We start from the raw sequence: 22844 nt of genomic DNA, 5'->3' as shown, positions 1-22844 counted from the left end.
ATGTTTAATCTTAAATATATATCGAGAAGCGACCGCGTATTTTCCCTCTAGCCTCGGAACTACGTCCCATGCATCATTCTTCATGATGGAAATATACTCCACCATGGCATCCCTCCAAACCTGCACATTTGGAGCCTCCTCAAATGTAGAAGGCTCAGAATCATTGACGTTGATCATCAAGGCCATGTAACTAGAAAATCTCGTTGGTGGTCTACTCTACCTAAAATTGTTGTTAGGAAACTCCACATTGTCCTCAGCATCCCTCAAAGTCTACTCTGCCCATCTCAACCTCCTCCTAATAGAGCTCGAAGGAACATCTTGCTCCTCCTCTTGGATCTACAGGTTGCATCCTTGTTGTTGGTCCATACTCAGCCTTAAGAGACTCTCCCTCTGGATCCTCTACCCCTATTGGCTCTCTCTCTCTCATGAGATCTTCGAAAGGACCTGCCCTCCTCGAATCTGACATCCCAACAGACTATCACCTTCCTCTATCTTAGGATGTAGATTCTATAGGCCTTTGGGACCTCCCTGTAACCAACAAATATCACCTTCTTTAATAGAGAGTTCTAGTGTAGTCCTCTTCTCTGTCAAAACATGGACATACACTACACTATCGAGATGCGCAAATGGCCCACATCAGGTTTCACTCTAGTAAACATCTTCTCGGGAATCACATCCTCCAATACCCTATGAGGACTCCTGTTCTACACATAAACAATTATATTGCGCGCCTCATCACATAAAAACATGGACAATTCTTGGTCATAAATCATTGCCCTTGCTGCCTCCATTATGGTCGTGTTCTTCCTCTCGGCAATCCCATTCTGTTGAGGGTTATAAGGCTCTGTGGGCTCCATCTTGATTCATGTTGCTTTGTAAAAATCCTTGAACACATTGGAGGTATATAGCCCCCATTCTTCGATCTCAGCACCCTAATCTTCTTCTCAACCTAGTTCTCCACAAGAGCTTTAAACTCTTGGAACCGACCTAAGACCCCACGCTTGGTCTTCATAAAGTAGACCCAAGTCTTCCTAGAAAAATCATTTATGAACGTTGCAAAGTACAAAGGCCTTGTGATTGGCTCCACAAACATAGGACCACAAATGTATCAGTGCACCAAGTCTAGCACTTCCTTAAACATGGTCTCAATGTGAGAAAACACGACCCTCGCCTGCTTGTCAAGCACACACCCTTTGCACACTCCTTCCTACTCCACCCTTACCTCCGAGAAACCTGTGACCGTTTTTTGCAACAAGGGAAGAGCCCCGTAGTGTAGGTGCCCCATCCTCCTATGCCAAGTCTTGCACTGACTATCACTCTCATGTATGAGAGCCTTCACCAGTTATCCTCTCAATAGATAGAGATTCTTCTCCCTCCTCTAAATAACTCGCCTTTCACTAGGATTTGCTCCTTTCAACCCAGCAGCCACTTCACCTCCCATGAAGTTGACTTCTAGTCCTCTCTTTTCTATGGCCAAAACTAAAAGGAGATTCTTCTCCAAACCCGATACATACAACACCTCGTTCACCTCCATGATACCTCTTGAGTCCATCTGAAACTCAATGCTACCACTGCCCTCTACTGCATACTTGGTATTATCACCAAGCTCTACATGTATATCTCTAGGCTCCTTGGTCATGTTGGTGAAAATGTCTCGAGATCCCATCATGTGACGAGATGCTCCATTGTCCACAAACCAAACACCTCTCATGATGGTTCTAGAAAGGCATAACACCAAGGCGAAGTTCTTCTCGAACTTTTCAGCAAACTTGTCCATTTGTCCAGCAGTTGTCGTGGTTGTTTTTCCTTTGCCCTTCTTCTTGTTTAAAAACTCACTGGCAAAATGCCCGAACTTATGACATGCAAATAAATTGACTTTGCTCATGTCCTTCTCCTTTTTAACCTGCGAAGATCCACCTCCACTTTGGTTCTACTTGGCCTCCCATTTGCCCTTTTTCACTTGTGCAACAAGAGCAAGCTCCTCTTTCTCCTCACCACTCCTTTGTTGTCTCATATTAATGAATTCTCCCAAATATCCTTATGTATGAAATCACCCCATAACCAGCCCCAATCAAGAAGTTCTTGCCTAGCCAGGAGTCCATCCACAAAGGTGGTCCAATGCAAATTGGCCTCCTAGAAACACTCCCCAGAATTATCCTTGTATTCTCCTTCCTTCTCCTCAGACTAACTGAGCTTCTCAATCCAAAGAAGTCGCTCTCTCCTTCTTGAGAAAATTGCTTTCTCAAAAATATTGTAGTTGCATCTCTTCTTTGTTTATGTCTTCACCTCTTCCTTAGGCTTTCATTTATAATCTTCAATAAGCCCAAATCCCCAACCCTAATCTCCCTTCTAAAAGATCAAGGAGTTCAATGATTGAGATTATTTCCAAGTCACTTAAATAATTTTATTATTTATTCTTAAAAAATGACTTAATAGTCCACCATAATTAATTGACTTTAATTATTGTACTTTTCCTTAGTTAGACTTAGGAAAGAAGATATGAATATCTAGAGAGACAATAAATCATCTCCTACATGCCAAGACACCAAGCTTATGCAGAAGACCTTCCAAAGCTACCACTAGCTTCAACAACACGTATATATACCAATTGCTCTTCAACTGTTTCCATCAAAGCTTTCTGAATTGGCCTCTCCATGGTCGTCTCACCACTCACGGTAAATGCTCTCTCCATATGGCTTTGTTACTTGTCTGTCCATTTTTGCTCAGGTTTGTTAAATTGTGGATTCACTGGGTTTTGGGTTCGCATCTCTCTCCTAGGTTTTGTGGTGAGGCTCTACCTTTGGCACCCTATTTTCTTTCGCTGACTCTCTCCACTCTTCAGCTCTCACCTTCCTCTACCTTGAACAATCACTCTATTTAGGCTGCTCATCTCTTTCCCCTCTTTGTTTTGCCTCGTCTTGTTGGATTCTTGGCCACCTCTTCCTGGCTGGCCCCGCCTCACCTCTGCTCTCCTTTCTTTTGAACGCCCTTTCATAACTCTCTTTGCTCCTGCATTGCTCTACATTTCCCTTTGGCCTTCATTCTATCTCTCTGTGTAGTCATGCCTCATGGGAGACCAGCCTCTGGCCATAGAGGAGGTCGGCGGAGGTATTCCTTTGTCTCTGGCATCTGCGCATATGGACCACCACGTTGCCTCCACTTCTCGACTCCGCACCCAAGCTAATACTCGTGACTCTATGGCTTCCTATCAGGAACTCATTCCCAAATTAGTCCAGCAGGAAATTGAGCATGTAGAAGCAGAGGTGTGCCATGATCGGCATTTCATTCCTGATCACCACCTTGATGCCGCCACATGGGACTGGATACCCGACACTGGGATCTCTACCTAGTAATGCTTCTCCCGGTACATGCAAGCTGCCAATGTTTATTAGCACACCAAAATCCTTATGGGTCTAGTACTCGCTATGGTTCATCGGTATTTTGATTACAGTGTTATCAGTTCCTTTTGTTTAGCTATGTTGTTGTATATCAAGGCCTGGAGTAGCTAGCCTGTTTATATGAGTTTTTATATCAGATGCTTGAGTTAGACAAAGTCTTAGCAATCTCAAAACATTGATATTATGCTATTGGTCTGGTTTCCCTTCGGACAAACCAGTAGCAGCAAATTTTGGTCTATGTAATTTTTTAACACCGTAATATCAAGTGCCTAGTTTCAAAAAAAAAGAAAAAAAACCTTCTCTAGCTACAGCTCTGGTATCCCACCTGTACATAAATTACACATTATGTTTCTTCGAAGGGATAACATTCTCTGGCTGCTGGCCACAACTATGGTATCCCACCTGTAAATAAATTACATAGGAGTCCCTGATGCAAAGAAAAGTGTGTATCTTTCAGGAACTAAATCTCCATTGGTGCTGTAGAAGTGAAAATAACCAGCTCTCCAATATAGAAATATTTTGAGAAAGTAATAATGAAGTTTGCTTAAGTCTTTTTGCCAAAACTTAATGGCAAATTTTCTCATATGTTTTTGCATCAGCGAACATTTTTTAATTTCACCATCACCAAATTCTAACATGATCATGAACCACGACTTAGATATAGAGTTTGAATCTTCAATAATATTTCAGTCCTTGATCCAACTTCTTCAATCACAAACTTGGCTCTCTGATCTTTTTACCCCTTCTGAGACCTGATTTCAGGAACTATGCTTCTAACATGGGCCCAGAATTGGTATCATGCTCTTATACTGTGAATAAATTGAAGATGCAAATACATGAAATGGAAAGAAAAGAAGAAATAGATTCTCTTATCAATGCCGCAACCAGTAAATCCCCCTCACACATTTATGTCATGTTTCATTCCAATCTATAACACCTCTAACTAGTTATGGTGAGTTAATCACCTAACCCTCCACCTCAACATTTAAATGTCACTCTATGTTACATGTCACTAACAGAGAGTGCATCCCCCTCACACATTTATGTCATGTTTCATTCCAATCTATAACACCTCTAACTAGTTATGGTGATTTAACCACCTAACCCTCCACCTCAACATTTAAATGTCACTCTATGTTACATGTCACTAACAGAGAGTGACCACTGTGCATAAATTTACAACTAACTTACTTCAACATCTCACGTACTAATTACTGTGTTGAGACAAGGCAAGTTAGTAGTGACACAAAGCGACAAAACTTAATTTTACAATCAAAATCATCAAACACCATGAGATTTATATGCACTAACTTATGTTGGCTAACATGGATTCAGTTCATGAATACAAGAGAAGAAAAACTACTGAACGTGCAAGACTGTCACAAGCCTTCGTTGCTGAAACCTGTGAGAAGAAAGGAGACATTATGTCACAAGGAGATGGACCTACAGACAAGTATAATGTCTCAAGAACATGATAGTTGAATAATCTATTGAAACAATAATAGAGGAATTTTGACCCTCAAAAACAACAGACTCTTCAACCTACTAAGTTGAAAGAAGCTAAAACATCAAGCTGAGGAGACCTTGAAAGAATAGTTCAGCTGTATAAGTACAATTTTAATAATCTAATGCAATTCATTAAGATGCAGAAAAAAAAAATGGTTAGACATCCAATTTCAATCCAGTTTAAATCTAATTTAAAATACAAGTGTGTAAAATATAGGAAGCCTGCAAAATGCAAATCTTGGAGAAATGAATAATAAAGCTTTATTTATAGCTGTGCCCACTGCCAAGTTAAAAAAAAAAAGACCCATTTAGAAAAGAATTAACAGGTGCAAAATTAGTTAAAATGTTACCAGAGAATCCCTCTTGTTTGGAGTGGACCGATTAGCAGTGGCACCCTTTTTCCCCTGTTGTCCTGAACTGCCTGATGATCGACCTCCTGGCCCAGCTCTTCCAGAAGTGGTTGCAGAATTACCCTTAGACCCACGCCCAGCAACTGCTCCCATACCCTTCATATCTCCCCTGGAAGAGCTGCGGGACCATGAAGCATCTTTTCTGGACTGAGCACCCATCTGGCCTGCCCTTGTTGGTCTCCTGCTACCATATTGTTGTTGAGCATCTCGGCTAGGTGGCCTCCAAACATCAGGATCATCCATATTACCACCTGAAAAAGGATATTCCTCTACCGGTTGAAACATAAATGCTTTTGAGGGAAGGCCTGGTGAAGTAGGTCTTACTGTTCCTGGAACCTCTTTGAAAGCTTGCCTTTCTGCATCCAACTGCTTTATAATCTCTATTTCTTCTGAAAGATCTTTCTTGCATTTCATCCATTTTGTACGAACTAAAGGATCATCCAATGTACTCAAATGTCTGGCCACATTATACATAGCAGATAGAAAATAGTTAAACAACCAATTAAATTAGCTCAAGCCATGACAAAATTAATTAGTCCATATTCAATAATATTAGATCATAGCACAGAACCCTTGTGCTATCGTCCTGCAGAAAGTATCTAATTCTCATTCATTTTACTGTTGGGAAATACTTCTGACCCTCAACTAGCCCCAAAAACCCTCAAAAAATCTGAAATCAATATTCTGTCTTCTCAAAGAAAGCACATGTTACTCGGAGGGCAAGAATTCCTGAATTTTCATAAATGGTTATGATAGATCCAGTTAGTTATAATAATGAACAACGAGATAGGAAATCAGAAATGGGGATGAAACAATTTCAATTCACAAACTTTGAATATGTCCCTCTAAATATTGTGTGTGATTTTGTACTTACTTACCAATATGTCATAATTCAGGCCTAGGTTACAAAGGGTATTGTACATTTATGCAGACTGGTTAGAGAGACGTTATATATAAGTTGCAACAGACAAGGAACATATGAAACAAATAATAAGAAAATACTGAAAAAGTAAGTTAAAACTAAATGTTGGTTTTTGGTGGGGAATGTATCAAACTATTTAGCTGTCTACATGCAAAGACATTTGCAGAGAAATAACAGTAAGATCATGATTCTAAAGTACTTTAATGCAGTGTTAATAACATCAGCGTTGGCAAAAAAAATTAAAAATAGCCAAAATCGCAACAAAAAAAAATTTAAAAAAATAGCAAAAAAAATCACAAATTTTGGGCACATTGCCAAAAAATCGACAATGTTATCAAGACTGCTTTAATGTCACGTTTAAAAATGATGTTCATTTAGACCATGTTTTATCAAAATAGCTACCTCCCAAATCTTTTGAAGAAAATTTACTACTGCATGCAATTATTATTGCAGACAAACCTCCATACACCTAAACAGTTCGATTTACAGTCACAAAATGTGAAACTTATCTAAAACTAGTTTTTCCATCCTAATGCTCTAAACTTCTGCATTTTTGGTCCAACATACTATCAAGATTCAGATATAATTAATTAGCTAATTTTGGGTAGTAATTTATGGTCTTGCCTTTTACAGAGAATGATGAGGAATGGGAAAGAGATTATGTAGAGAGGGATAATGAAGTGCCACACTTCAGTGAGACACTGTTGATTGTATGTAACACCACAACCTAATAAACTGCAAAAGAATGAAAAGATGAAGAGACATGCTTCACCCATAATGGCAGGAGTGTAGTAGATTATAGCCAGTGTTCAGCAGGAGACATTGAAAAAATCCAACAGTTTCCTATGATAAAATGCCATGAGGTTATGTTCTCAGATGACAAGCCTTTATTTGTAGAAATCAAAGGACAGGAAGATTGTGCTGCAAAGGAAAAACAGGCTAGGAAAACAACAAAAACAGTAGATCGGTTCACAGTAAAAATCAGCAGCAGGAACAAAGAAAAGTTTCAAACAGCAATAGAACAAAATATCTCCCAGCCCAACTTGATGAGGGCTGCTGGGACAGCAGAGTAGAAGTAGAAGGAACTTATGAGAAAAGGCACGGCCTAGAGAAGTGCACAAATCATACCAAAGGGAAGCTATGGCAACTATCAAACAGCTTTCCAGAAAACCCATGGTATGACAGAGCAAGCAAAAAGACAAAGAAGACCTACAAACTTGACCCCACCAGCATAAACCTAAAGCCTTACAAACAGATTTTAAGGACCCAAAAGGGCAAAGACATGAAAGAGACAAGAGGCACTGCTTAGCATTGGCCAAAAGAAACCCCGAGGTGTTCTGCAAATAGCTGCAAACCAAAAAACAATCTTCCACAAAGACTCCGAGACTGGGGGACGCGGGCGTGGGGAGATGCATAGAGGGTACGTGTGGGAGTACCCTCAAATTTTAGGAAAATTTATGGGTGATGGAGGGATGTCGGGGCATATAACTTTTTTGAATATATGTGTGTGTGTGTGTGATATACAAATTCATATTCAATAATGAAAATATAAATACATTCACCCATACATAATTGAATTAAATAATCAAATACACTGATCCATACTCATCATTCATACTGATGCATATATCATTCATCCATACACCACGAGATTCAATAATGATTTACATTGATCCATATTCATCATTCTAGAATCTAGATTGATTTAAAAATTAAATTCAGCATTCATCATTCTAGATTCTAAATTGATTTAAAATTCAAATTCACCATTCATCATTCTAGAATCCAATTAGTACTAAGCAAAATAGACTATAGTAGATACTAAAGGCTAAAGACTAGAATGGAAAATTGATATAACTAAAACTCAAAAATAGTAAAGAGTGACGAGTCAAAGGAACAATCTAAGGTCATCGATGTCTAGAGTCAAGATTGAAAAGGTAAAACTGAAAATTAGAAAAGGACAATGAGCATTGAAGGAGTGTCGCGGGGAGGAGAGGCAACAGTTCACTAGTTAGTCAAATAGCGCTGCATGGTAAGCCAATTAGAGGTAAGCTCGGTAAGTCGAATGAGTGAGTTATGGATTGCAAATTAGTTTAGGTTTTGATATTTGCTATGTATTTTTCTTTTTTCTTTTTTCTTTTTTCTTTTTTCTTTCTGTTTTCTTTTAAGGGTTATTAGACAAAATTGAGGGAGGCATGTCCCCCTCTCAAAAGAGGTGATTTTAGGCTTGGTGCTCTTGATTAAAAGCTAGTTCCTAAAATCCTGAAAATTTGTTGAATTTTGAATGGGGATATGAAATTCTATCTTCTCCATATGAAGTCCGATGAGGTTGCCACTCTCAAACATCCTGAGTTATTTCACAGTAATGTTAAAAATTTATGGTTGCTTTTATTTTAAGAATTTAACATTACCATTGATTAAATAGCATTAGTAGAGAGCCCTAGGGTTGAATATTAAGCTTCCCCACTCATAAATTATTGTTTTCAAACAAAATTAAGGGGAAACGCCTCGCCCTTTCGGAGGGGGGATGCCTAGACGCACCCTTTTTGGGAGTCGCATCCTCCACATTGGGGAAATGTCCACTCCTGCGTCTCCCTGCAACTCCCCACAAAGGGGATGTAAGGAAACATCTCCCCAGACATCTCCCCATCCCAAGTGCATGGGATGCGAGAAGTGCATGCAACCCACCCTAGGGGACGCATCCCCGTGGAACACTAAAAAACAAGTACAAGAGAATAACATTTCAAGGCTACAAAGGTTGGCACGCATAAAGCATCTTTATAAAAACATAACAGTGAGAGGTATGCAATCAAAAATCATCCTCGAGAGAATGTTTGACAAGACAAGAACTAGAAGAAGGTATAAAAAGGGTAGTCGCGGGGAAAGCAAAGGATATCAAATGCCTCCAAGCATAACACCTCAAATTGGGGCAAGAATATATCAGCCACACTTATCAGTGATACTCAATGAAATGCTTTGGGAAGGCCTTCCAAGTTCCAACACGCTGGACAACAAGTCTCAAAGGAAGAGAGAAGAACAACCCAGAGAACTACTAAACAATAATGATCAGCTTGGTGTTTGTGAAACTAATGGAAGGAATGATAGGAAGGAAACTTTATAAATAGGTAAAAGATGAAGGGAAAAGGGCCTGAAGTGTTAAATGCAAGGGAAATTTTTGCCCTAGATTTTCCTTTAAGTGACTAGGATTTCAATAAAATCTCATGTATTGTGTACAATCAAATAATTGCAACATATAAATATAGCAATACAACGAACTACAACAATTTATGAAATATAGCAACGTTCCAACAAAGAATAGTTCTACCTCTAACCTGTTAACCATATAATTCAATATACGCCTTCAGACAGCTCAATATTCCTTAAACCCTTCCTCAATATCTAGCCAAATTTTGTTTTCAATAATCTAGCGTCTAGACAGAGTCTCGAACGTAGCTCGTAGATTGATGAGTACTAAACAATTTCCTATCCACTTTAATACTAGATATGTTCTGGACTCACGCTTCTTCAATAGCCTCGACTTCGCCTATTTAAGACCTACACCTTCCTTAGGAGACCTTTCTTTGCTTAGCTTCACATTTGTTACCTGTCTCGGACCTAGTTGTTTATGACTAACGCATTTCTCAAGAAGATGTTTGTACTCTGTGCACGATCCGTCCTCTTCCAAGATTACTCATTTGTCATACGATCTCCACGAAATGACCTCAAAAAGAACTCGAAGCACTAAAAGCAATGCTCAACCTCGTGTATCCTTTGGATCACCAGTGATACTTGATTTGCCATGGTGTTGCTTTTGGAAAACTTGATCCAAGTACTTTGGAGTTACAAAATGATGGAATACTTAGATCCCAAACTATCGCTTGTCCTTAGAACAATCAACCTACTCCAGGAATAGACTTCACTTATCACAAGAATAATTTGCATGCCTCAACAGGCACATCTAACTCAAGGAAACCCTAGCTTCGAATTATGTCCCAAGAGGAGATTAATGATCTTAGCCAAGTTTACAACAACTTCCACAAGGAACCTCGTTGATTCTCCTATGATATTCATATGCCCTAAACAAAGATCAAATCCAGTAGAAATCTCAATGTTCTTCCAAAATGTATTCCTATGCCAGAACAAGAACCCACATATAATTTTGTTGCCTTCCAAATCGCTTTCCTGTGCCAAAACAGGATAAGAAAAATAGAAGATGTGTCAACTAGGGTGGAATCTTTCACATCCGAAATTGACAAGAAGAAAGGGGTTTTAAAACCCTCAAAGCTAACACTAAAGAAACAAATGAGCTGATCCACAATGATGATCCATATAGAATTCAATCCTCTTATATTTATAGATTCCCAAGAGGGGTCTCTTCTACTTAATTGATTGAGTAAATTTTACTCCAAACCCCAATTTTAGGTTTCTTTGCCCCCCTGCCCCAAAACTTGCCCAAAATTGGATATTTTGGGGTTTCCCCTTTATTGAGGATTGTAGCCTACCGGGATCGATAGGCTATTGCGCCCTTCATTTATCCTCAATTCGTAGAGGACATCACATGAAGACAAGCCACCTTCTGGCCCAAGCACTCCATTGTTGATCACTGCATCAGCTTAAGACACATGATAGAGAAAATCCGAGACTCCAAAGGTGAAGAATCTTAGTGTTGCTTCATGGATTTAGGAGTCGACATATAACAGGGGACATTAATAGGAGAGAAAGTGCTTGCCCATATATAACATGATAAGAAGATCATAGTGCTTGCCCCACATATGACTTGATAGGAAGATCACAGTGTTTTCAATCAAAGGTAGCATGTTACTAATGGAAAAAGCACATAGAGAAGCATTCACTTCCAAAGTCATTTAAGACAAACAAAATATGATGTACAAAGATTGTCTACACACTTCAACAGCTCTACCTATCCATTTGATACTTTACATAATTGGCATGCAACTTTAAAAGTATATGAATCTGTCTTTGTTTCTCCATCAAATTTGACATCTAATAAATTTCTTTTGTATTTAAAGCATCCTTCAATGCAAGCCCATGCATTGGAGCCTAATTAGTACTTACTATTTAGTCGCCTCCATACACAACTCTAGCACCCTAGGCAAGATAACTATTGTTCAAGATAGGATGTTTGCCACCAATTATGCCTTGGAAAATACAATTTTTGCTTAAGATAGGGTGTTTGCATATGTATTCCTTCTCGACATCATTAGTTTCTTTAAGATGGGAGTTTTTTATCTAATAAGGTTGTTCGAAGCTTCTTGTACCCAAATGGCTTGTATCATCCAAGTCATCAATGATAACCTGAGACCATTTGCTTAGGACGTTGAAAATAAACACGTAAAGGATTAGTCAATTTATTGTTATTATTTAGTCAATTTGACCAAATTAGATAAATTATAATTTATTGTCACTTTAACTAATCCTTTAATTTATTCTCCCTAATTTAATTATGTGTTAATTTTAGTAATTTCACCTTATAATTAAGGAGATTCATTCTATTTTGACCTCTCCCTCCATTATTTATAGCTATTAATAGATTGTTTTAATATTCAATTTCATTCATATCCCCCTAATGGCCCTTTATTAATTTATGGTCAATTTGACGAAATCTTTGAATTTTAATTTATTAATTTAATGCTAATTCTCCAAATTTATTCTTATTATTGATCTTATTTATTCTAATTTGACATTTCTCTCTAAAAATAATAATTATTGATAGATTGTTTTTAATGTTCATTTCTTTAATTCCCCTAACGGTCAAATTATTTATCTATTTATTCATGGCCTAGCACTCTTTGTATCGATTAGATAGCTTTAGATCCCTGAAGATGGGTTAAGTGTTCACCCAAAATATCGAACACCTCAACAATATTACACAGTATTCCAGAAGAAGCTCTCAGCATCAACATAAGAGAATTTATAAATTAATAGAAGAGCAAAAAACAGGTCATGGAAACATCAACATTCATACTATTCTTCATATGAAGAATTGCACCATGTCAACTCCATATCTCTTTCAATCACTAGGAACATAGAAAGGTAAAGTAGAAGAAGAAAATGCTTCTACAATAATTTAAGTGTTGAGCACTAAGCATATGTAAAGAGGTGGGACACTGTATCACACTTTAAAGCAAATGCACATCCATACAGACAAAATCGCCACAACAGCCCCACTATTTGACGAGATAAAACACACACTTAGCAGGAATTGAACTCTGGTTGGGGTGATATCACCATCCCCACTTAAGCAACCAATCAAACCCTTGGTGCGTTTTTAGTTTTTATATATGACAGAAATCATTTCCATTAATTCACATATAGAGTTGCCACAACACCAGAAAAAACCAAATTGAAGAATGAGTTAGAATACCCTAACTCTCTCCTCAACTCTTCCCCCTTGTTTCAACAAATGGCATGAACACCCGCAATTCACAATAGATACCTAACAAATGAACATTTTCTTATGAAATTGCCTTGAAAGGATTTGACATTGGACAAGATACATTAGTTAAACATACGTTATAACATTTCAAATTATCATATTAGATTTCTCTCATAGAAAAGAATACTTCGTGTCTCCCACCAAATGCACAATAAAAATGAAAAATGACGATGCCCAGTTTGATTCATATTAAAAAAAGACAATTTTGATAAAATTGAAAAATATTATAAAGCATCTTTACTTTTCTTTCCTTACTTCACTACTTTGAATCATCATCTTTTATTATTCTTGCCCTCTAACCTCTAAAGTGTCTTCAAGATCTTCTGAGTATCTCACCATTCTTTAAATTTAAAAATAATGTACTCGATTTTTTCCTCGCTCTCTTTATTTTCTTTTGCACATTGAATTTATACTCACTACCTTATAGCTTCTAGCTTTATCACAACCATAGGTCACAGGATCAAATCCAGTCAAATCCCTCAAAGTTAATAGCCACTCTTGCAGCTAGAGGTTTACATAGTCTATCCAAATATTACAAGAAAACAGGGGTTTATCTCAGGTGGTTGGGAGGAATGATTGTTATCCTCACCACTCAGTTTCAATTCCCACAAGTGACATGATGAGCTTTGTTGTAATGGCTTTGAGCCTTCTTGTTGAGTCTGAATAGTCCCTCGAGAACCAAACCATGTATAATCCTCTCATATGGAATATAAAGATATTTTGCATGGATATATATATATATATATATATAGAGAGAGAGAGAGAGAGAGAGAGAGAGAGAAATCTCTTAAACACAATGGCATTTGACTTTCAAATGCGAGATAAATAGGTTTTTTAGTAAAAATATGTTGGAATAGGGACTCTTAGTGCAAAGCCTGGTTATATGGCTCAAATACGTGAGAATGTAGAAGTGGAGAGGCAATGGTGGTTGAAGGTACCATGGAAGTTACCTTGTCCATTAAAAGTTAGAATATTTACGTGGCTAGAATCAGTAAATAAATTCTTAAAGTGGGACAATGGACAACGAAGGAATTGGTATTGGTCAAGGATGGTGTTCCTTGTGTAAAAATGACAATGAATCAGTAAAACATCTTTTTTTCCATTACTCTTTTTATAAAATTTCCTTGATTGCATTTACCAGAATTTATTCTTCTATCTTATGTAGATTATTTGTCTTTAGAAATTAATCACAACAAATACAAAATAAATCACTACTACAATTTTTACAAATAATAAGTTCATAACAGGAACTGAGAAATAATCCACACACACAAAATAATTAACACCAATATTTTTGGACAAATTGTCCCTGGAAAAACCCTAGTGTGGGGAAAACCAATTCTGCAAATGAGGGTTTTATTATTAATCTTCAACAAAAATTGAGAATTACAATTTGCTTGCTTCTCACTAGCAAAGTTGCGGTAAATTATCTTCTTTTGGACAAATCAACCTGGAAACCACAAAGTCTCCCTCTGCAAAAAATCTCGGCCTCTTTGAGCTATTCGCACTTCTTCCTAGCAACTCGCATTGGCTTACTGCAACTCGCACTGGCTACTCCAATAACTCGCACTAACTTCAGGAAAATGATCCTACAAGCAAATTTGCCTCTAGCAACCCGTCTGACCAACTCGCAGTTCCTCCAGGGAAAATCGTCTGGCAAATGGAAGCTAAATCAATCCCCTCTGTTACATGCACTGACAACCTAGCTACTCACACTCATGAATTTGGCCTCTCTTTTGTTGATGAATTCGACCTCCTTCCTCTCACTGGAAATAGGAAATCTTCCAAGAAAATTCCTCCAAAAAGTTTCCCCCCATTCTTCTTTATTAAAACCCTTATGTCGGTGTCTTCCTTGCTCAAAGTGTGCCATTGTTCTCACTGCAACTGAGTAATTCGAACTCCCTTGTGTGTCTCCAAAAGCTCAATCAATTTCCTTTTATAATCTCTTGTTGTGCAACAAACAGCCCCAATCTAATCACAATCAATGGCTAAAATCATCTTGACCCCATCAAATAGTTTTTCTAGAAGTAACTAGAGCAAAATAGATTTACCTCAATTAATATGATTTAATTAACTAATTTTCCTAAATTAGACTTAGGAAAATATTTAATAATTGCCTAATTAATCTAATTAAAACATTTTCCTTAGAATTTTTTTCTAAGTCTTGGAAATAATTATTATCTTGTATTCCCTAGCCTCATAGACACCAATAGAGACTAGAACACCTATCGGAGCTACTTAAAAACTAACACTTTTGCCAAAGATGTATGGAAGGATGTGTTTCAAATCTTTAATATCCAAAATGACTAGGACACTCCTACTCCCTTGGATTGCTTTGAAAGCTGGTTGCTCAATAAAAGTATCCATTCCTTTACGTTTCTGCCATGTTATGCTTTGTGGGGAATCTAACTCTCCAGATATCAATAGATCTTTGAAGGTCTGGAGCCGATTTTGGGCAGACTATCCCATCAGATTTGAGTTTCTTTTCATGAAGGAAAGAAGTCTGAAACAATGTTTTAAAACTTCAACTCCGACTCCGACTCGACCGAGGGTCAACTCCGATTCGGTATCGACTCAGCCGGCTCGATTTCAATGACTCGGTCATTGTAAAAAATACATTAAATATTTATTTTTTATAAAAACACATAATTTTAAAGATTTTCATTCATGTTTCCAAACACACAGCATTAGAATATAGACAGAAGACAACATATGATCAAAGTAGGCTCATGAATATATCCACTATATCAAAATGGCACCCAGTGCACTGTCCAATACATACACGATGATGATATAGAGATCAAAACAAAAACACATAACCAAGGAGGCTATAAATGGCCTCTACAACAAAAGTCTGTGACCATCTACTGGCTACTGCTAGAATTGCCAACATCATCTAGCTCAGTGTTACTTGGGAGCAGGAGCGAAAGTGGAGAGCGAAAGCGAAAACGGGAGCGGGAGCGACATTTTCAGAAGCTCCTGGTTTGGGAGCGAATCCTGGAGGAGTTCGACAACCAATGTCACTAACATCAAGGTACATAGAGGGATTGGTGCTCTTGATTAAATACGAGTTCCATACCCTAATACATGACAAAATTAAATGGAAACATTGCAATCCTCCAATCCTGAAAAACCGATAAGTCTGCTGGATTTTGAATGAAATCTAAAATTCTACTTTCTCCATATGAAATCCAATGAGGCCGGAACCACTCTCAAACATCCTGAGTCATTTCATGGTAATGTTAAAAATTTAAGTAAAAGGATGAATTTAACATTACCATGAAATTTGAATAGCATATCAATACTAGGAAAGGGGAATGGACCCCAAATAGCACTTAACCAATTTAGAAAACACCTTGGAGTCCCCAACAATCAGCTAAATGTTAAAAAAAAAAATCATTGTTTTTTTGGGGTGACTGGCCGGATTTAATGACTCGGCCGAGTAGATGTGGAAACAGCCAGGTTGACCGAGTCATGACTGACTCCGCTGAGTCATGCAATAACTCGGCCTAGTCAGTCATGACTCAGCCTCCCGAACTGGTTTTTCTGCCGGGTCATAAAATTCTTCAATGACTCGGATCAACTCGGCCGTTTCGGATTCTATTCGGCCGAATTTTAAAACAGTGGTCTGAGATGGTTGGTTTCAAGGCCTAGAGGCTAGCTTATGGGTATTTGATTTCTTCTTGAAATATCAATACAAAGAATTTATTTTTGCTTCTTCAGGAAAAAATACATGAAGATTTGAATTTTCTGAGCATTTAGATAATACTGAAATAGAACAACATCAACCACACATCAGGCCACATTTATGGACACATCATGACACATCTGCACACTTTTTTTTAGATGTTTTGTGCATTTTTTTGTTTTTCCCGCTGTTCGACACATCAGCACATGTGATGCCATGCCAGACACGTGTCACACAAATATCCACCACTCAAACATTGTGTGTCCACAGGTCCAACACGTGGCATACGAAACAAAAGGCTGAGACAATGTGATCCGTTTCAAAGACGGAAACCTGTAGTGGCTGTTACCGTGCCTGCTCTGGATAGATGGGGACCAACCCACAAGGACCATAAAGATCAGTTACCCCAGGGCCCATTCTAGGCTCCTCCCAACTGCTGTTTGATGCTCAGCTTACACTTTCTGGGCAAATGACCAACTGATGTTTTGTCTTGTCGTTGCAGTACTGTCTTGTACGGCCTAAGTTTAGTTAAGAGAGCTTTTTGGGTTTTTCCTAGTGCTCACAGGACTGCACCTGCAGGCCAGTATTTTGGGGTTTTTCTCCCTTTTTTCGTTTCGCTTTTTTTTTAAATAATAAAAATTAATGAAATGCCAATGTACAGTTCTTGTTCATATTAATAGTCAAAGGAAACATGCTATCAAAAATGATAACAATAACAATATCAAAAACTATTTCTCTTCTTTCCTTTTATATGACAGTGTCTAAACAAAGTCGACAGGAATTCTGAATAACTCCGGCCGTTTTGTAAATTACATCTACATGTCAACCGGACGTAGTATGCAGCGTGCATTCTTCGTATTATCAATATAAATTCTCGTTTAAGTTGAAGGAAGTACTCCGTATATTCGTTTTAGCTTCACATTTAGCTTTAGAAACTATTTTTAACTGAACCTCTGTTCCATTGAAAACGAGGGTTTCAATACTCTTGAAAAATTGCCCTTCTAACAGTCGACGAAAGCAAGTGGTATTAAAAACTGCATCTGCAGCAAACAATGCTCACGACCTACAATGTCGAGGATCTGTGAAGATTATAAATAGAAAAACCGGGGACCATAAATGCTTTTGAGTTTGGGTTTCGAGTTCCAATTCTACGCAAAGTTAAATACAGCAGGATCTATGGATTTAAGCTGACATTGCAGCTAAGATCCAAATAAACAGAACAACAAGAGGAGAGAACAGAATTTACTTGTTGATTTGCGCAATGGCGCCGTCGAAAAAGATGACTGAGGAGTCATAGAGGCCCTCTAGAGCGTACTCCCGTGCCAATTTGAGATGCTCCTGCAACCCTGCTACTGCTCCTACCATTGTCTCTTTTCGTCATATAACAATCAACACCTCTGGCCTTCAAATTTGGATCATTGAATCAAAATCACAAACTCGCGATCTCTGCCAGTTTATATAAGCAAATGAAAATGTGAAAAACATATTGGAGAAGTCAGACCGCAAATTCATCTATAAGCCCCTTCCGCTCCGGAGAGTTCGTGAGCATCACTCTTTAATCAACCACCTGTTTTGAACCCCATTTAATGGGGCAGTCCTTTATTGCTTTATTATATTGAAAATTAAACTTTCAATCCAACTAAAAAGATCTTTATCCAAATTTTAATAGTAAAAAAATGGACCCAACTAAAAAGATCTTCATCCAAATTTTAATAGTAAAAAAATGGAGTTGGTTTTAGTTAGATTTTTTTTGAAGTTTTTTTTATGGGTTTTTAGAGTCAATTTTCTTTAAAATTTGGTAGCAATTTATTGAAATCACAAGCGTGATGGGTAATCCCTGCACAATCAAAACGTCTTAGAGTTTTTCAGGGTGTTGAATCCAAATATGTAATTAAAAACCCAATATAAATAACACACATGGAGATTTAACCTCAAATTCTCCGCCATAAAAAATCCAAAAAATCACACTAAAAACAATTATTTTTTAATTATGTTCAAATTTTACTTTATCATATTTAATTCACATGATTTTAATTCTACTCAAATCTTAGTTATTTATATTTAACTTGCTTATGAAATTAAGTTCTAGTATATTTTTAAATATAAAAAGTTAATAATTACTTATCAAGTGATTTTGTATTTTTCTATGAAATTAGTGATTTGTCAAATTAGTTTATTTTGTATTTTATGAAATTGGTTGATTTTATATTTTTATGAAATTGGTGATTTGTCAAATTGGTTGATTATGTATTTTTTTTTTATATCTTATGAAATTGGTGATTTGTCAAATTAGTTTGGGTTGGGTTGGTTTTGGTTCACAATTATAATCACTAATAACCATTATAAAAATATATTTAACACTTTGAAGTTAAATATACTAATAACTTGTATTCTAGCAAGGATTAAGATGTCTAAAAACACTCTCATGAAGAGGGTCTCACTCATGGAAGAGATCTACCTTTATAACTTTATCACGTGAATCAAATGTGTCATCAAGAATCAAACCTAAGTGGAAAACGTGCAAGATGTGCATGTTAACCATTCTCTTGTACATGGGGTATATGAAAGAAAACCCACATAGATGAATATTTGCATGTTGACTATTATCATCATCCATTAAAATCAACATATTGAACATTTATCACTAAAATGGTTAGAATCATAGATATTGAACATATTGATCCCTCTTGAGGCTTGGTAGATGAGGAGTTCAAATAGATAAGATTGGTTTAATTATTAATTATAACTATAATTATTAAATTATTTTATTTTATAAATTTTATTTTTTTTAATCTAATTTAAACAAATTAAAATTTTTACGGGACATGACATTACAACGGCTCTTCCACATTAACTAGAGAACACCTCTCCACCTAATAAAAATTTAATAAATTTTATTAATAAACAATATATACACAGATATAAAAATCAATTTAATCATATAAATTAAAATAATGGTTCACATTGATTCATATTTGTAAATATTATATTTTAGTATTTTATATTTAAATTTAATTAATGCACATATAAAAATTATATGTATAAAGGTTTTAATAAAAATTATATATAAAGGTTTTAATAAAATTAAAAATTAAAATATTTTTATATATAGAGGTGAAATTTATATAGATATAAATAATATTATTAAGAATTAGCATAGATTTATTTTAACTCTATATCTACTAAGCCCTAAGAAGTATCAAATTTCTCTAGATGCAAATATGTTCTTACATTTTATACTAAAAAGGAATTTTATATTTTAAGAGATTTGATCCCTATGTGTGTTTAGTAGATACAGAGTTAAAATTGAACATTACAATTTCTCCACCCGGTTTTTTTATAAATTATATCTCCATGATTGATCTATAAAAGTTATTTAATTAATCAATCTACTCATCTCATATTAATCGAGACATTAAATATATTTATAAGTTATCATTATTTATTCCTTGAAATGTCATTCTCCTTATCATAAACTCGACTGTTGTAAAGAATATGAAAATTTTCCCTTTGATTTCTCAAGTGGCCATTGGCTTTCCTCTACAAAACTAAGTCTGAAAGGAGAGTTTGCTTCTAAATGGGACCGATTTGTTCTTAATTTGTATCTCAATGGTATCAGCATATCTAGAGAGAAAGATAGCCTCATGTGGGCTTGGGGTAATTCTTCAGAAGGGCTTACAACCAAGTCAGTCCGTGCAGCATCACCTCATCCCATTATCAGTCGAGCATTCTCTAGTGGTTCTCTTTAATTTGGCAATGGAATATCCCCTCAAAATTAAAAACTTTTCTATGGCTTGTCCTAAAGAACAAGATTCTAACGTGGAATGATTTACAAAAGAGGGGTTTTCAAGGGCCCAATATTTGTGTCCTTTGCAGATCTAACGAGGAAAGTATTGATCACCTCTTCCTCGGGTGTGAATTGGCTAAACCCTCATGGTCCTCGGTGTTAGGTTTTCTAGGCATCAAGTTGAATGACTAATTCAATTCCTTTTTAGATTGTCTTCATTATTAGCATTCCAATATAAAATCCACTCTATTCCTATATTTATTACCTAGAAAATTTTGGGAATCAGAAACGAGATGATCTTTGAGAATATCAAACCGAATGTGATGTTGGCTTCAGCAAAAGCCATTGCTTTCTGAAGGAAGTATCCTCCCAACAATAAAGTTTATCCTGAAAGGAAGGTCATTAACCCAACTATTAGTTTTCAGTACCCCGTGGCTTTTTTTTATAGTGCAGCTTAGCATGGGAAATGTGAAGGCAAATTTATCATCCTATTTGACAAAAAACATGTCATTAAAGCTAAAATGGGTTTTTCTTTGGGTACAAACATGAAAGTTGAGCTCTTGGCTACTTGGGCAATAATGTCATTAGCAGAGTCATTTAAATGCCTCTAACATAATGATTGGTGGTGACTCCAAAATTATCATTGATTGGTTGTCTGGGAAGTCAAACTTACAGGTTTTGAATCTTTCTTATTGGAAGGCCAAAGTGGAAGAGCTTTGCATTACGTTCCAGTCCATTTCCTTTTTTCATGTCTATAGAGAATTCAACATGCGGGCTGATTAGTTGTCAAAAAATGGACTTTTGATGTAGCCTAGTACCATTTTTCTGGAAGAAAATTATGTTGGCAAAAGCATTCACATTGGGTTCTTCCAGTTGTTTTGATATTCTTCATAGTATATTTTGTGACATCTTTTGCGCCTTGTTTTTTGTCCCAATGAGGTCGGTTTTGTTGCCTGCTATTTGATATATTTGTCTGACCTCTTTTTTAGATGTCATGATATGTTTTTTTCAAGAGCCATGTTTGTAGGTTCAGAATTATAGTTGTATAGGTTCGGTCTGGTTTGTATCCGGTTTCAAGATGATGCTTTTATAGTTGAATGAGTTTTTGTAATTATCTTTGATTCACCTTAATGAATAGTAAGATATTATGTTAAAAAAATGAAAATTTTACATAATTTTCTATATAATCTCTTTAATATCTCATACGTATGAAACCCTAAACAAGTTCATTCAATTTATTACCTCTCAACACCTTTTCTGTAATTTGTTATATGTTATGATCTAAATCAATTAAACACTCATTTTAGTTTTAGGAGGGATTGCTCTACTACCTAATTGTGAGATGTTTTATATTACTATGAAGAAAATAAATTATATGAATAGTAATCTTTGTAGTTGTAAATTTATTGTAGGGTAATATAATGTGAAACATAAGATTGCATACTTACATTTACTCATATGTTTCAATTGCAATGCCTTATATTACAAGTTTAAATTTTTTTAAAAATTGTCAATTGGATTTATCTAAGGTGGTTGTAAGGAATGACTGGGATTCTCCCTACCCAAGTTCAATTATCACAAGTGACATGATAAGCTTTGATGTAATGGATAGTTCCTCAGGGACTAGAACATGTGTGTTCCTCATATGAAATATAAAAGTAATTTATATTGAAAAAAAGAAAAAAAAAAACAAACAAACAAACAAAAACCAAATTGTAAAGACTCATTAAAACAATGCAATATAAGAAGCCTAAATTCTAAACACTTAACAAGGCAATGCAATCACAAGAGATTTGAGAGTCACAAGCTTGTCTTAGGGAGGCTCATATAAGTATGTAATTTCATGAGATATGAGTAACTTTGTTTTGTAAAGTTTAATAAATGCAATATAATAATAAAGGATCGAGATTTTGTAAAGATTGATTATAAACAACAATAATTACATTCATAGGCTTGATTATGTCAGAGAGAGGATGCTAGACTATAGAGTTTTTTTTATTACAAATATGATGTGTATGTTGGAGATGTTGGAAATAATACTGAGAGGGGGGGGCGGCGAATTAGTAATAGCAATTTAACAATATTTCATTTCCATAAATAGATTTATATATGCTACTTCTGTTAATGAAACCTGCGTGTATACGCAACTGTGTTTAGAGCAACCAGCGTATACCTTGCAATCTTATAATTTAGTTAGTTGATCTTTAATCTATGTATCATAACCATATAACCAGTAATCAGATGTAGTAAACAGAATAGGCAATCACACACATGAACACAAGATATAAGGTGGAAACCCAATGTGGGTGAAAACCACCTGCTGCAATCGTCTCAATCTTTCTTTAATAAGAAACTTCTTTTACAAATTTTGTACTGGTGTAGCCTTATAGCAGTACGCATGCTTCTACCTGCAGAAGGCTACAACCTTCTCTCATTCTCCAGCATTTCTTGGAAGGAAGCTACAACCCCCTTAGCTCTTGTACTAGCTGATGTGTTTTCTAGTACGTAGGTGCAGACCTACAGAAGGCTACAACCTTCTCTTTTCTTCCAGTGACCACGTTTCATAAATTTTTAGACTAGATCCATCAATAACATCAATCCAACATCAAATATATATGTATCAATCAATCTCCTTTGCACCAACCAAAACTGAATCAAACAATCACTTTTCTGAAT

General features: G+C 36.2%; 1 protein-coding gene across 1 annotated transcript in view; it reads right to left on the bottom strand.

The window, feature by feature from the left end:
• The window catches only part of ERH3 (P-loop containing nucleoside triphosphate hydrolases superfamily protein), a 66198-nt gene extending 48231 nt beyond the window's left edge, over positions 1–17967 (bottom strand). Inside the window, exons 1-2 of the mRNA XM_089451785.1 lie at positions 17628–17967; positions 5248–5771 (exon numbers count right to left, since the gene is read on the bottom strand). Coding sequence (XP_089307911.1) covers positions 5248–5771; positions 17628–17746 — 643 coding nt within the window. The 5' untranslated portion in view covers positions 17747–17967. The remainder of the gene's footprint in view (positions 1–5247; positions 5772–17627) is intronic.
• Positions 17968–22844: the final 4877 nt, after the last annotated feature.

The sequence above is a fragment of the Pinus tabuliformis genome, chromosome X (assembly GCF_031772625.1).
Source record: "Pinus tabuliformis cultivar Carrire ecotype Pingquan chromosome X, CPIR1, whole genome shotgun sequence".
In the NCBI taxonomy this organism is placed as follows: domain Eukaryota; kingdom Viridiplantae; phylum Streptophyta; class Pinopsida; order Pinales; family Pinaceae; genus Pinus; species Pinus tabuliformis.
This window is presented reverse-complemented; position numbering and strand designations above follow the sequence as displayed.